General features: G+C 37.0%; 3 protein-coding genes across 3 annotated transcripts in view; 1 reads left to right on the top strand and 2 right to left on the bottom strand.

The window, feature by feature from the left end:
* Window positions 1–1,673, bottom strand: part of LOC105272581 (proline-rich protein 4) — a 7,523-nt gene extending 5,850 nt beyond the window's left edge. The window contains exon 1 of the mRNA XM_011314773.1: window positions 1,590–1,673. Within this exon, the coding sequence (XP_011313075.1) occupies window positions 1,590–1,595 (6 nt within the window). The 5' untranslated portion in view covers window positions 1,596–1,673. The remainder of the gene's footprint in view (window positions 1–1,589) is intronic.
* Window positions 1–14,646, top strand: part of Ance-3 (angiotensin-converting enzyme Ance-3) — a gene marked incomplete at its 5' end in the record, with an annotated part of 29,239 nt that extends 14,593 nt beyond the window's left edge. Inside the window, 3 exon segments of the mRNA XM_011314775.1 lie at window positions 4,975–5,115; window positions 11,189–11,355; window positions 13,021–14,646. Of these exon segments, the coding sequence (XP_011313077.1) occupies window positions 4,975–5,115; window positions 11,189–11,355; window positions 13,021–13,160 (448 nt within the window).
* Window positions 1,940–3,738, bottom strand: LOC105272582 (proline-rich protein 4). Its single transcript, XM_011314774.1, has 2 exons — window positions 3,684–3,738; window positions 1,940–3,590 (listed from the first exon to the last, which is right to left on the bottom strand). The coding sequence occupies exons 1-2, from the start codon at window positions 3,693–3,695 to the stop codon at window positions 2,451–2,453; spliced, it is 1,152 nt and encodes a 383-aa protein (XP_011313076.1). The 5' UTR covers window positions 3,696–3,738; the 3' UTR covers window positions 1,940–2,450.
* Window positions 14,647–15,501: the final 855 nt, after the last annotated feature.

Genomic DNA, 15,501 nt, shown 5'->3' with positions numbered 1-15,501 from the left:
GAGGAGGTATTCACTGAAATTTGAAAAATTCGAAATTTTCAAAAAAGTATCAGGAGAGCATGAAAATCGAGGAGGTATTCACTGAAATTTGAAAATTCGAAATTTTTGAAAAAGTATCAGGAGAGCATGAAAATCGAGGAGGTATTCACTGAAATTTGAAAATTCGAAATTTTTATAAAAGTATCAGGGGAGCATGGAAATCGAGGAGATATTCACTGAAATTTGAAAATTCGAAATTTTTCAAAAAGTGTCAGGAGAGCATGAAAATTAAGAAGGTATTCACTGAAATTCGAAAAATTCTAAATTTTCAAAAAAGTATCAGGGGAGTATGAAAATCGAGGAGGTATTCACTGAAATTGAACAATTTTACATTTTCAGAAAATAAAATTCACCCAGTCGATTTATCCCTCTGCAAGCGGGTCTGCTACTGAGGCCGTTACCGAGTCGACTGACGGGCAGACACCCCACCATTGGGGGCAGCCCCCTCTTCCTCTTGGGGTGGGGCACTCCCCCAGAAATGAGCCACTCAGTGGGGGTTTGAGTGACCCCACCGCCAGTGTAGTCCCTCACCCCAAGAGAAAGAGGGGGTCGCACCGAATGGTGGGGTGGCTACCCGTCAGCCGACTCGGTAACTGCCTCAGTAGTAGTCCCGCTGTCAGAGGGAGCAGTCGACAGGGTGAATGTTATTTTCCGCATTACGAAATTTGTATTCACTGAAATTTTAAAATTTTATGGAGTCACTTAAATATTTTGCGCCATGTGACCCATAACTAAATCCAATTAACCCTTAACCAAACAGTATCAGGAGAACATGAAAATCGAAGAGGTATTCACTGAAATTGCCAAATTCAAAATTTCAGTGAATACCTCCTCGATTTGCATGTTCTCCCGATACTTTTTGGTTAAGGTTAATTGGATCTGGTTACGTGTGGCGCCCTCCCTCTCTTGGGGTGCAGTACTCCGATGCGGGGGTCACTCCAACCCCCCAGAACTGAGCCTCTACTTTAGTCAATTCTCTTTGGTGATACCTCTGGGCCACTCTCCCGTTCATAAAAATTCGCGTATGTGTTACCGACGGCCGTGCAATCAGCGAAACGTAAAAGTTCTGGGATTCCCCCGCTCAAGCACTTGATGGCGCTACATGCTTGAACCCCTTTCAATTTCAATTTTCAGTCTCTAAAGACTAAGACTCCAAAACTTGAATTAAAAATATTGATAAAACCCCTGTAATTAATCTTAAAACGTAGTAACCTGACGTAAAATTCAGTTATCGAGGTCACGTGAAAGTCGCCCGATATTCCATCATCCCCGAGAGCATCGAAATTCCTAATAACATAATAATCCATAATAACGTCACATTGTTCAAGTGAGGAATGACAAAATATCTCGGTACCTCGCACGATGCACAGCGATGCATGTCGTTATTTCGCACGCTGCAATACCTCTTTCGAAATCGAACGTTTCTTCAAGTTGTCATAATTCCCCACCTTTCTCAGTCTTTTATTTTTCCTCCTTGTTCCCATTACACGGAAGACGCGGATGCGTAAGGATGCGATTCAATCGTTCTATTGCAACTGAAAAACTCTTACTTTCATATGCAAACATTTTTATCGCTCCGCGCGAATGACCGATTGCACAATTCCAGTCTCTTTTCCGCTGGTCGACATGTGTCCATGCGTAGAGTTTCACTGAGATATCCACTCATGTATACCAGAAATAAATAACGATCATCTCCACCAATTAATGCACTCTCTCCTCCATTAATTTCTTAATATACGAAGAATTTATTGAAATACGTATAGGACTTACGTTCATATTATCGCATGGTAGAGAGTGAAATTTGAGATTGAACGGTTTTATAGACTCGAGGATTCACTGGTGGAGGGAAGTATTGCGTCGAAATTCTTCTCTCAATGTTAAATAACAAGAACAATCATCATTAATTTTAAATTGTTTAATAGTTATCGTACAAAAATACATCAATTCTGGGTCTATCGATATGAAATAGAAAGGATAGAGCGCCTAACAGAATTATTATTAACATTAATAATCGAGCGAAGTCCAGCAGAGGCGGATCACCACGAAAAAAATGATGATCTGGAGATCAGCGGGTCAGCTGATTCCCTGCCGTTGAGACATTGGACCGAAAAACTTGGTAACCATACGGGAGATCCAGGAGGCAGTGATAATTTTCTACATTTATACAATTTCCAGATCAATGTCATGTAAAATTCCGGCATTGATTGTAACGAGCCGCCAGTCTCCTTCGACTCCATAAGTACGATGAATTGGAGTATTATCCAAGCTTCCAGTGCTTGTTTTCTTAAAAAGAATAATACAATAATTAAATAACGAAATCATCAGGTAATCGTTGTGTGAATGCGCGTTATTCAGATGAACCGGCAACTCGTTGTTGTTGAGACGCACTGGATGAATAATCGTTTTATTCCCTAGTGATGATAGTCGTATGACTCGTAGCTGCCATGATGCGCTGGTTCGGCGTACTCGTAGCTACCATGACCATGATCAACAGGATGCTCCTGGTGGTGTTCAACATGAACTGGAACAGGAACAGGTACCTTGACCGGATAGGGAACGGGTTTTTCTACTGGATAAGGAACATGCTTCTCCACATGAACGGGATATGGTCTGTCGACGGGAACTTTGACGGCATAGGGTACGGGCTTTTCAACGGGATATGGGACGGGTTTCTCAACAGGATAAGGTGCTGGTACAGGCACCTTGACTGGGTATGGTATGTGTTTCTCAACGGGATAAGGAACTGGTCTGTCAACAGGTACTTTAACTGGATATGGTACTGGTCTGTCAACTGGATAGGGCACCTTCTTCTCAACGTGAACCGGATATGGCTTGAGTACTTCAACAGGATATGGCCTGTCAACGGGCACTTTAACTGGATAAGGCACAAGCTTCTCGACTGGATAAGGCTGGGGCACGTGGACCGGTACCTTTACTGGATAAGGCACCTTCTTCTCAACTGGATAGGGCTGTGGCACTGGTACTTTAACTGGATAAGGCACGTGCTTCTCAACGGGATAGGGCTGTGGCACCAGAACTTTGACGGGATATGGACGATCAACAGGTACATGGACTGGATAAGGCACCTTCTTCTCAACGGGATAAGGTTGGGGCACGTGTACTGGCACCTTGACGTATACCTTTACTGGATACGGTACATGCTTCTCAACTGGATAAGGCTGTGGCACTGGTACTTTAACTGGATAAGGCACGTGCTTTTCAACGGGATATGGTATGTGTTTCTCCACTGGATATGGTACAGCAACATTCTTCACAACAGTCACGGTTTTAACGTGATGATCACCGTGATAACCACCTCCATAACTACCGATGCTATCTACATCGTAGTCGGATGAGTGAAGACTCTGTCCATGCCCACCACCAATGTCGTATCCACCGATGTCATAACCGTATCCATAACCAAGACCGAGGATACCACGTTTTTCTGTTTTCTTGGATGACTCTGTCTCATCGGCTTTGGCCTCCGTCGCTGCATCCTTCTTCTCCGCCTCTTCGGCAAATGCCACTGCTACCAGCAGGGCAAACACAAACTGAAACACGAATATTTGAATTTATTATGATATTTATATTTGTATAACCACTAAACTTTTGGTTTAATGCCTATCACACAGTATGGACGTTACCAGAATCTTCATTTTTGCTATTCACAATGGTTCCGGGTGCGTCCAGGAGTGAACTGGATGCTGATTGCCAGTCGTCCAGGGCTTTATATACGCGGCACACTTTCGCCTTCCTCCGCGAGGTAGCCTGACCCATTGCCTGGGTACCCCCCACATTTGTTCTTTGTTCACCCAACGATATGTGCCCACCAACTTTGTATATCCAATACACATCAGACCATTGGTTACAACTTATTTATTTTTTTCTAGTTCTGCCAGTCCAGAGTTATCTGTGTGATTCCCATTCTCAATCGGTCTCAAGCGTCATCAAGCATTCAAATCCCCCTTGGCAACTCGGAACCAAATGCTCCTCACGATTTTCCAGTTCATAGGGTAATTCTGGCCACTTGCGGTAAATTATGTTTTTACCACAAATATCATCGACCAAATTGTCGTGCATGAGTTTGTGGGATTATTCAGCTTCCGAGGTATCTGAAAGTTCCGCAAGGGGATGGAGAATAATTCATGGTAACAGGATGGGAAAACTACGGGTTTTTAACGCTGTCGTTGGCGGATTACGTAAAGGACGTTCCTTGAGATCGAGTGAAACTCACCCACTTGTTACCTACTTCTTTGCCATCGTTATTATTATTGTCACTTTGATTGCGGGAGGTTTATGACGCTATCGGACGTCTTTTTGATAGGCATGCATCGACCATTCATCAGTTTATTGGGTGATTTCACCGGCAAGGCGTTTTTTTTTTCATCGTGATATCGGATTTGTTGAGGTCCGGAAGTCTAAAGACTTTCGTTTTATCTCTTCGATAGTTTCGATTGAGTAACAGGATAATTATATGGGGATATGTAATTAGTACGTACAGTGTTAATTTCTTTAAATTTCAGTCATAAAATCATCTGAATTTTCTATTTCATGAGCTTGAGATCAAGTTCATGTAAAAACGTTCACTAAAGTTTTTATTTATATTCGAAAGTCTAGAAAATTGGGCCTTTCATACTCAATCATAATTAATTTTTCAATAAAATATCAAACTTTTCACAGATTAAAAATTTTGTAAAATTACTGCTCGAATTTTCAACATTTTTACGGGTTTTCGGTGTCATAGCAATCTAAAAATTGAGAATTATCAGAATATTCAAGAAATTCAATGATTCGTCAATGAATAATAATTTTTAAATATTTCATGTTTTTTTGCTTGAAATATCAAGTGTAATTTTTCAGCACTAAAATCCTTGAACGCTTTTATTCGTCCTGATTTATTTTCACTGGTCGTAATAAATTCAATTTCACTTTCAGAAATTTTGTCGCCGGTGTTCTTCAGTTCCAACTGTATCGAGGTCTCTGTCAAGCCGCAGGACAGCGGTTTATGAATGACCCTCGCAGGCCCCTGCACAAGTGCGACTTCTACAGGAGTCCAGAAGCTGGTGCTGTACTCAGGTAAATATTTAAAAAATCATCCATCTCATTTGACATCAACCGATTACGTTGCATTAAACTCATTACATCAAGATCTAAATACGCGTAATATAAAGGTGGACTCGGTTATGTCCTAGAATGCAGGTGAGAGGAAATTAGAACTGTTCTAAGTAGTTCTCTGTATAATTGTTTCTTGCGTATTTTCTTAAATATGATTGGCAAGGCTCATCAGTTTAGTGACGAGTGAATGGTCGTCATTTCTCTCGGGACTGACAAATCCACGCAATTTCAGATTCGAAATTTCACTCGAGGTATTCAATATTCATTTGACTTGGAAAACCTACAACAGGATGGTTTCAATGCTTGACATTTCAGTTTACGTTAAAATTCACGACTCAAGGGTGTCCACTTTGCTAAACTAACTTTCCCTGGAGAACTGGATTTCATTCGAATCGGTTATTACATAGTGTCGCGGATTTCTAGATTAAGTTCGGGAGTTTCTTAATTGGATGATGACCAACAGGTCTGTAATTGGAATTTTGAGTAACACGGTAATTTCCAAAATAATTTATATCAGCACCACCCGGTTATCCAATTAAATTTCAATTTAATTAATTGCATGGAGTGAAGAGTTTTGTAATTCAAAAACAACCGAAATTGAAATGTTGATTTTCACCGATGACCGTAAGAAGAAAATAAAGATCAATTGGTTCACTTCGACATGGCGAGATTGAGAGTTGCGGATTGTAATTGAAAAAGGAAAAGAATTTGATCTTGACTTCAAAAGAAAGACCTGCTCGCCCCACATTCCCCGTATCCATCAAAAACTGCGTCATGCACTCTGCAAAATCGATACATGGAAAATGAACGGATTTCTCCAAATTTCGATCCACAAAATTGTTGCGAATTTTTACATTCGCGCTCATCATTCGCTCAGCGTTCATTCATTCTGTTTCATCCTCTCGTACTTTCCCAACTTGTAAATATTACAATCATAATCCCACAATTGAGAGTAATTACACATAATTTTTTAGTCCTCACTTTCCATTATTCAAAACATACCGAGTTTTTCCATATACTATGTAAGACGTGTAATCTAGCCTCTTATGCAAATTAGTTTCCCATCGGCCGAGGTAATCCAACGTCCTCATAATTTTTCTCCCCTCTCGTTATATTTATTCATTTTTCTCAATTTCTGAAGCAATGAAAAATAAAAATAAGGAACATCTAGACCTCTAGTCTCCCACGTATATTTTCCCAATTGGTGGATTGCGATGATTTCACACTATTACGTTAATTTAATTACCACCGGTTCAATTACAGGGGCAAACAGACGCGTCTAGGTGAATGATAAATGATTTTTCCCAGTTTATACATTGAATCAGTTGTTTATTGCATATGTCGAGGTGAAGAATAGGGGAAAATATGGGGAACATCGGGCTGTCTCATTGCTCAAATGCTTCACTCCACTTCTCAGAGTGTTCTTCTTATAGGAGCAAATGCAGGCATTAGTTTCAGGGAGTAGATTGCCAGATTGTGATGCAACAATACATGCATGCAGTGCAAATCGTGGGGCTTAGAATGGATCGTTCAGCGTTACAGAGGTTTCAAGCCCATTAAACTTGTTGGGGGTCGGCAAATGCCTACCCCAAACTTTTGAAATTAAATGTGTGAAGTTGAACTGTTGAAAATTTACTGAATTTTCTACTATTTCAACGATTTGTCAGAAAAATTTAAAAAACACCAGTTTTGGTTGAAGGGGGTGGGAGATCCTCAAGTTATCAAGGATAACTAAATTTCTCATGTCTCATTAAAACTTAAAAAATTGAGTTTTTCATATTAAATAATAATTGATTTTTGAATGGAAGTTTTGAAAACAAAATTTGAAAATTAGGAGAGATTATTGACTCAATTTTCAACATTTTTTCGGGTTTTCAGTGCACTATCGATTTAAAAATTTAGAACTACGTAAATATTTGAGAATTTGAATAATTCGTAAGTGGAGAATTGTTAAAAATTTGACGTTTTTCTGCGTGAAATTCCCAGTGTAATTTTCCAAGAGTGCAATTTTCAGAACAAAAAAATGAAGTTACACGAACCATCAATTTTCAAGGCAATGACACTGAATGCGAGGAGTAAAATTAACGTAATTTGAGGTTTTAATTTTTGAAGAGGAATTTGTTGTGACGATTGGAAAAAATTTTTTTTTCGATGTGAAGCTAATTGTTGACATTCGCCGAACGTAATGTTTCAGGTGACAGAGGGAAAGGAAGTGGGTAATGGGGTGAAGTGATCAGAGCAAACATAACACGTTGGCATAACTATCCAATTACACAGTTGGCACGAAAATTGTCTGTTCTTTTAAATACCAGTGTATGGAGACCCCTCTTCCTGTAATGGAAGAGGTTGACTGGTAAACTCTCGCCTGGAATTGCAATGCTAGAAAATTATTGTGTGTTGTGTACGTGCGATTGGGGTTACGAAATCACTGTAAAGAGTATTGGTGCATGAAACCCAGTGTATCAATGTCTCGGGCTAACGCTCGTAGTAAAGAGTCAGTGGTGAATAAATTGGAAAATCCAGTGGTTGAGACTTGATAAAACCTGGAAATGGCTTTTATGTCCTTCGATACTAATGACGCGCCATTGATTTGTCATAATTTCACCAATATTGATCAATAGTATTTATGGAATCCTCTTGATAATTCTCATAATCCCTTTTTAACTACTTGCGCAAGAGTCTTGAGTAACAATTTTTGATTGGGTCCGATAGGCATCTCCGATTGATCTCGGATTGGAAAAATATCATCGATTTTTGTTGTTGCAAGTCATTTATACGCGTGTGTGTAAGGAACTTGTTGTTTTTATTAACGCAATCCCCTTGTTATGAAATATCTTAACGCGGACAGGAAAGTCCCAATTTTGCCTTGCAACCCTCCCCCTCTTTGGCCACCGGAAATTATAAGATCGATGAATTACGACAACTCGTAAGGTGTAGGGAGGTCTCAATTGCAAGTGTTATACAGCCATTCCAAAATCACTCGTGTCCATTCACTGGTTCTCACGAACGTTTACCATCCACTTCATGTTGATAAGTCGTTCCTAATGGAGTATTACTTCTCACATAAGATTCACTGATGATTCCGCACTAGTGCAATTATCGTAATTTATAGGAAGAAAAATTCCTTGTAGAATTTCCTGGATGTTTGGAAATCCTCTGGCACATGGGCTCTGAAATCATTTTTATCTTTACGTTTATATTCATTGCAAAAATTCATTTTTGGTTTGCAGAATAAAAATGTGCAAGTTTTTACAATTCTCACATTTTTGTAGAATTTTTGTTGAATGTTCTTCAGATTTTTTTTCATAACATTTCAACGATATTAATTAGAGTTACGAGAGTCGATTTATTAATATAATCCATTAATATTGATGAAACTGAATTTAATTTGATTCACAAAAATATTATATCACAAAAATGAGACTAATTTGTTCCACTTTCATAATTTGTCATCTCTCTCTAATTCGAAAGTCTAAAATTCAATTGAAATAATAAAAATAAATTAACATGAAAATAATTGAGATGAATCAATTTTTTAATTTTATTAATATAAATGTGCTCAATTCCGGTGATCAATAATTAGTGAAGAAAAAGGAATTCCTTTTCAGAAAATAAAAAACATTATATTCGTTCATTGCACAAGTTTCTCATGACCCCAAATGACAGAACGACAAAAAATCAGCCATAATAAAACCTTGAGTATTCCATCAGAAAATATCTTCTAAGTGCGTCCGGTTCTCCGAACCCCTATCTAATTATAATATGACGTAATGCTAGGCATTTTCATACAAGTGAAATGACTGCAGCAAAGTTGAGCACCTGAGTCGTGAGATCATTCCAGATACCATTTATCCTCGGCGTGCAAAATTACTCTCACCGAGCGAAAAAATAAAACGAGACAAATGTGACGAATCGCAGAAAATCGGTTACACTACACTGTAAGAAATATTTCGGGAAATTTCAGTCATAAAGCCGTTTGAATTTTAAATTACGTCAATTTTCATTCAATTCCAATTAAAAAATCACTCAATTTCTCAATTTCTCAATATTTCATTCATCTTGAAAATTCAAGAAGATTCGGATTTTCTTGTTGAATGGTAATTCATTTCTCAATGAAGGTCTGAATGTTCAAGCCCATCATCAAAGTTCACCCTCAATAGATTGAAAATTGAGAATTACCAGAATATTCAAAACATTAATTGATTTGTTAATGGAAAATTTTACAGATTTCATATCACTTTGTCAATAATTTGACGTTTTTTTACTCGAGACTTTAGTGTAATTTTCGAAAGTGTAGAAAATCATGTTTCCTGAATACTTAATCGGGGTTCGAATTGTTAGTGATTTCTCAGCAGACTTCTGTATTTTTAACAACAATTAAATGTCTTGAAATTCCGTAATTTAAATTAGCTGAGTGAATTGACAACTCAACTTAGTATAAATATTCACTACAGAGTGTTAATAATCTCCTGAAAATCAAACTGCAAAAACTGTTACAGTTATAATAAAATTTTCTGTGGAATTCTGATTTTTAAATGATGTTCATTCGATTCTTAGTGGCGGATGTGGTAAAAATTTCAGGAAATCATGCGGGAAAATTCGATATTAATTTTGATTGGTGTATCGAGGATAATTGAAGCTTCGATTGTATTTACGGCAGGTTAAATGAACGGTCGTGGCACCTGACGCATAATAAACTAGAGTTGGAGGCCTTCTGGCAAAAGGTCAAGTGTACGAGGGGTCATGACGGCAGGGAATAAACGCCGGAGGCTCATGACGTATTCCACGTTACACATGACTTCATGCACACCATTACACCTTACGATCATTAATTAATTGAACCACGTACGGTTTTTTCTTTTTTTTTTCATACACCTGTGAAAAAATCTAGGAAAATGTCAAGGAAAGACTAGTCGCGTTTATGGAGTCTTATGTAGTCGAGAACTTTATATGAAGTGGAGATAAATCAAGGGATGTTTTTGTGCGAATTAAAATGTTCTACATGAACGAAACGTTTCTTTGAACTACAAAAAACATCGCAGAGTAAACTATTAAAAACTCCTGACAGACTGTACTTTCACCGGAGTTTCAATTGATTTTGCTGTAAAAAATTGTACATTGGAATTTCAGGTGATGCCTGAAAATTTTTTAACAATTTTTCACACAATTTTTATTTTTTCAAATTTTTATTTATTTAAACAACTTTTTTTGTTCATCAAAAATACAGGATTTCATGAGAAAATTCATGAGAATTGCGAATTCCAAATCAATTATTCCATAAAGATTAATTGCAAGTCGGAGAGATGTGGCAAAACTCATCGTTTAATTCTAAATTCTCCGCAATTTTTCAACAACTTTATTCTTTATTCCTGCAATAATTAAAAATTTCAAGGATTGTTTGTTACCATATGACTTTTGGTTTCATATTTTATATTTTTGTTTAAAAAATAACATTATTATTACTGTAATCAGTATCTTTGTGGATTTCAATTTTCTCCTCAAAGAATCGTCATAAAATTTCAGAGAAGTAAATCGTAATCAAATGAAAAATTTATAATTCGATTAATTATAAACTATAACTAAACCACAAATACCGAAAACTAATTTTCTTTACACGGAGAGAAATATTTAGTAAAAATTACGGAACTTTCAGTTCACTTACCGATTACGGAGTTGATTCGAAAAATTTAAGTGACGGTATCTCTATTTTTCACCGATAATTCAGATAAAAATTACGGAACACCGCGAAAAAATTCCGTGACTTTAGATAAAAATTACGTGGCAGTTCCGTAAAATTTCCGCCAACCACATTTCGCTCCAGAATTACGGAAAATACACGTAATTTTTATTGAATATTTCTCTCAGTGTAGTAAAAATATGATAATTCATGTAAAAAAAATTTTCATCTTCCAAAAAAAAAAAATTTTCCGCGAAAACTTCCAAAACTTGCAGCATTGACTTCCTGCAACCACTGCCCCCCTAATTTCCAATAAATTCTTAACAAATCCCACGAATAAAATCCTCTCATTCACAGGAGACTGATGGAGAAAGGATCGTCTCGCCCATGGCAGGATACACTCCAGGAATCGATCGGCGAATTCAGATTGGACGGAAATGCAGTGCGTGAATACTTCAGGCCCCTCGAGGACTGGCTGAGAACGGAAAACCTGAGATCCGGTGAAGTTGTCGGTTGGTCATACGGTAAGCATTACAAAAATATCATTAACCCTAGCATCAGTCACTGTTCCGGTGAGCAATCAATTTTCATCGATATCCCTTTCCTTTTCCCCAGCCCGAGGGATTTCCCGGAAATCCCTAAAAAAACTAATTAATTGCCATCAAATCGATGCAGCAATTCTCACCCATCCATATTCTCTATTCAATTCTATTTGAAATTCTATTCCATTTAAATATTTTAGAAATCATAACTCACCTTTATGTCATGTCGTATATAATTGACATTATAAAATTTCCATTAATATTCGCTAAAAATTCCTTTGTTAGTTTACTGGCATTCATTAATTCAGTAGCGAAGTGGTAAATATATAAACAAAATATACTGAGTATTAGCTGTTTGATAGATGCCAATAGATAATCCCCCGATGAGAAATCGATTTGCCATTGGAACAGTTGGCGAAAAAATTCAACAAGATTTATACAATATATTTTTTAAATAATTTTGTAAGGATAAAATTGACGTAAACCGCGTAATGGCATGGAAAAACATACTATTCAAAAATTATAAATGAAGTATATATATTTTTTTTACTGGGATTATATCTTAAATATGTGTAATTTATGCTTTAAATACATCTTCAATATAGATAAGATATATTTGCGCAAATATATCGAAAATATATCTTGAAAAATCAATTGTTTTTCCGAAATATATGTGATATATATCCGGATATAATCGACATATATTCCTGTATACACATTTATCTACGCGGACTAGAGAAGTGGAAAGAGTTTCAATACTTGTACTGGTGGTTGGAAAATTAATTCCAACAACACCAGCAATCAATCGCGTAGTTTTGCACATCCCCAGTTTAGACAGCTTTTTATGGATGAAAAAAAAAACCACTTCTATGTGCCATTACATTTGATTCTCCGTGGGACTGAGGTGTTATTACGAAATGGGTGGAACGAGAGCGAAAGGGGGCCGGAGGTGGCGTACTACCAGTAAAGTATTCTCAAATGAGCTAAATGGTGGGTGGGAGGTGAGGGGGACTTACGAAGGGGAAAAAAAAGTCTGGAGAAGGCCTGGAGGAGATCCGGGGAAATAGAGGTACAGAGCACAGGAGAACAGTCTGAATCGTGAGACACGTTCGACGTCTGTTCCCTCTCGTTTTCATGACTCGTTGCTCTTTGTTTTGGTCTCACGACACACTTAACTTGGTCTGACTTTTGTTGCAGGACACCCACACCGAGATTATTCACATCCTTTTATCTTCATTATTGATTTTTATTATTATTTTTTCATTTGGGTATTGCCACGGTATTACTCGAGTACGTCGAGAGCCATGAGTAATCGAGGGCTAATTTTCTGTGAACGTGGTTGTGAGTAATGAAGCAAATGAGGTGGGCGTAGTTTATCGGGTGGATATTGATTTTTTTTTATCGATTGATCGTTGGAAATTTATGAGAACCGATTTGGGGGTCAGGCGATGTGAAGGGAAATTTTTGAGATTTTTTTTTTTGGCAATTGGGAAGAGCATCCGTCTCGAATAAATCTCAGAAAATTCAGGGGCTCCAAAAATATTCAGTATACGGCGTTGAATCAGGCAAATAACCCGGGAATAATTTATCGTTTCGAATGTTGCATCACGTAAGTGCAGCCACTAATTGAGGGTATTGATTTTACAGACGGTGACTACTGCAAGCGAAGCATTGAGACCGCTGGACTCCAGGTGTATGGAAGTGGCTTCTACTACAATTCAGCCAACTCCTGGGGCACATCAGGCCTCACTGCCATTCTCCTACTCTCCATTCTATTTCTATTCTAAACCGAACGACCCGTCCACTCTTCGATTAAAAAATGATTTCCCATTTGGGGGTAACAATCCTGAAATTTCAAATAATCGGTGGAAATTTTCACACTTGAAGTCTCAGAAAAACGAGACTCAAGTCCAATTCTCAAAATTCGCTTCCCCTACAGCCCCATACACATGACTATAACAGGAGTCCACTCTATATAAATCGAATTTCCGCAATATTGATAGTATTTTACACATTTATTCTATATAAAAACAAATAGTAAAAAACTTGTTCACGAATCGGGAATCTTGAAGAAAAATTACAAATTTTTTGCAGCTTTTAATAATCTTTCAATTTTTAAAAATCCCATTCGAAAATTGTAAAGTGGGTTTCAAGAAAAAAAATGGATTTCTTCGATTGATTTCTGTTCAGTCTGTCTCGATAGTTGGGATTAATTCATGGTCGAGTGATTCTACCCATACGAAATTCCGCTTGCGGATTTGCACGATTATTGAAAGATGGCACGTGCCACTGCCCCATTGATCTCATCGTGTTAATGGCTTTGATATCTCCGGTTTCTTGGTTGAATAAAAAAAAAACATTTTTTTAACTTTCCCAAAAGCCCAAGTAACGTGTATAACGATGCGCAACGTTTCACATAAAAAACTGGTTCGTCCAAGAGGTGAGTTATGCAATGGAGGAAGGTAACGTCCTCACTGGAACTCTCGGTTCACTTTTATTTTTTTTAACGGAACTCTTTCCGCGAAACTTCACGACGCGAAACAATGAGGAGGCTATCCTCCGAGGCTCCGCCTCGCTTTACATTATTTTCGCTCTTCTTTTGCTGCTTTCACCGTTTAATGGACAGACTCGTGAAAATTTCAGGGGAACGTGTTAATGAGATACAGGTAGTTACAACCTTTTAGGAAAATGGAGGATAAATTCTCACTTGAAAATTGCGTACAGATTGTCGTGGAAATGTCTGGGGAGTTTGCATTGTTGGAAATTTGTGTAATTTCCACAAATTCAGATCATGATTTGACTTTTGCTGGTTTTTAAAATATCGATTGATTAAAGAACGATCTCTCTCTTCTGATCGGAAAATCGGAATTTCGTCGAATATTCACGGAAATAATATGATTATTAGTATCAAAAGAAATTTAACGTGTTAAAAATTTTAAGTTTTTTGTACTTGTTAAAGTGACAATCTGATTAAAAAAGATAAAAAAAATTTATTTAAAATCTAGATTTATAATTAATTTTCTAAGTCATTGGAATTCATTCTTTACGAATTCAATATTTTTATATTTTCTAGAAGAAATGATTCAATTGTTCCTATTACTCCGCAATTATCTCATGTAGGTAATTAATAATTAGTGTGTAAATTAGAATATTCCACGGCACTCAGACCTGAAGCTTGTCTAGCCTGCGGTTTCAGAAGTTTCACAACATTTTCCACAAAATCATTATATCACTGGAACAAATTATAAACAATGTGTTATGAGCACACACAAATGGTAACACACAATTTAGCAGCCGAGAGGAGACAATGTATTGTACTTATATATTGGAGAAATCCGAAATGTACATAGGAAGAAAAGAAGCCAGTAGATCATGAAAACACTGGGAAAATCTAGCAAATATTTATGCAACATATAAATCATCGGAATTGAAGGGGAAAATATTATTTCAAAGTATTGAATAACTTTATTTTCCCAATATTCCTTTTCTCTAACTAGAACCTAGCGAAAAAATGGCACAATTTATGAGGAATGTAAATAATTAATGGTTATTGTTCTCTGTGTTTTTTTTGTAACACTTAAGATTAATATTAAGACTGTTTACTCACTTAATTCCTCCATGTAATTAATGGAAACAGTGGAAAAATTGACCTTGTCATTCCTTTCTGTTATCCATACGTCCTCCCGAGCAACAGGATTTTTCATGGGGGTTTTTTTTTTAATTATTGTAATTATTGTACGTTAATAAATTATATAACTGGAAGGAAAAATCCACCTGCTGCTTTTATTTTCAAGAGTCATCGATCATTTTTATTGAAAATGAAATGGGAAAGAACTGTAACGGTAGAGACATGTGTCATGTTCTGTTACTTTTTTTCCACAATTTTATGTATTTTTTATTATTGGAATAGAACCACGGGTACTTTCCCGCCTCCATAGCTTTCAAGCATTTATTTTTATCGCGTGTCGCTTTTACATTGATAATATATATCCTTACTGGTCAATATTTCAGTAAATCCTAGAAGACGAATCGTTTCCAGGTGAACGGCTCGATCCGTTTCCCCCAGTGGAAATCACATATTTTACCATTTTAGTGGGCATTTTAAATCGAAGCTGAGATTATATAGAT

The sequence above is a fragment of the Fopius arisanus genome, unplaced genomic scaffold (genome assembly GCF_000806365.1).
Source record: "Fopius arisanus strain USDA-PBARC FA_bdor unplaced genomic scaffold, ASM80636v1 scaffold00210, whole genome shotgun sequence".
NCBI lineage: Eukaryota > Metazoa > Arthropoda > Insecta > Hymenoptera > Braconidae > Fopius > Fopius arisanus.
Note: the sequence above shows the minus strand (reverse complement) of the source record. Positions and strands in the feature narration are given on the sequence as shown.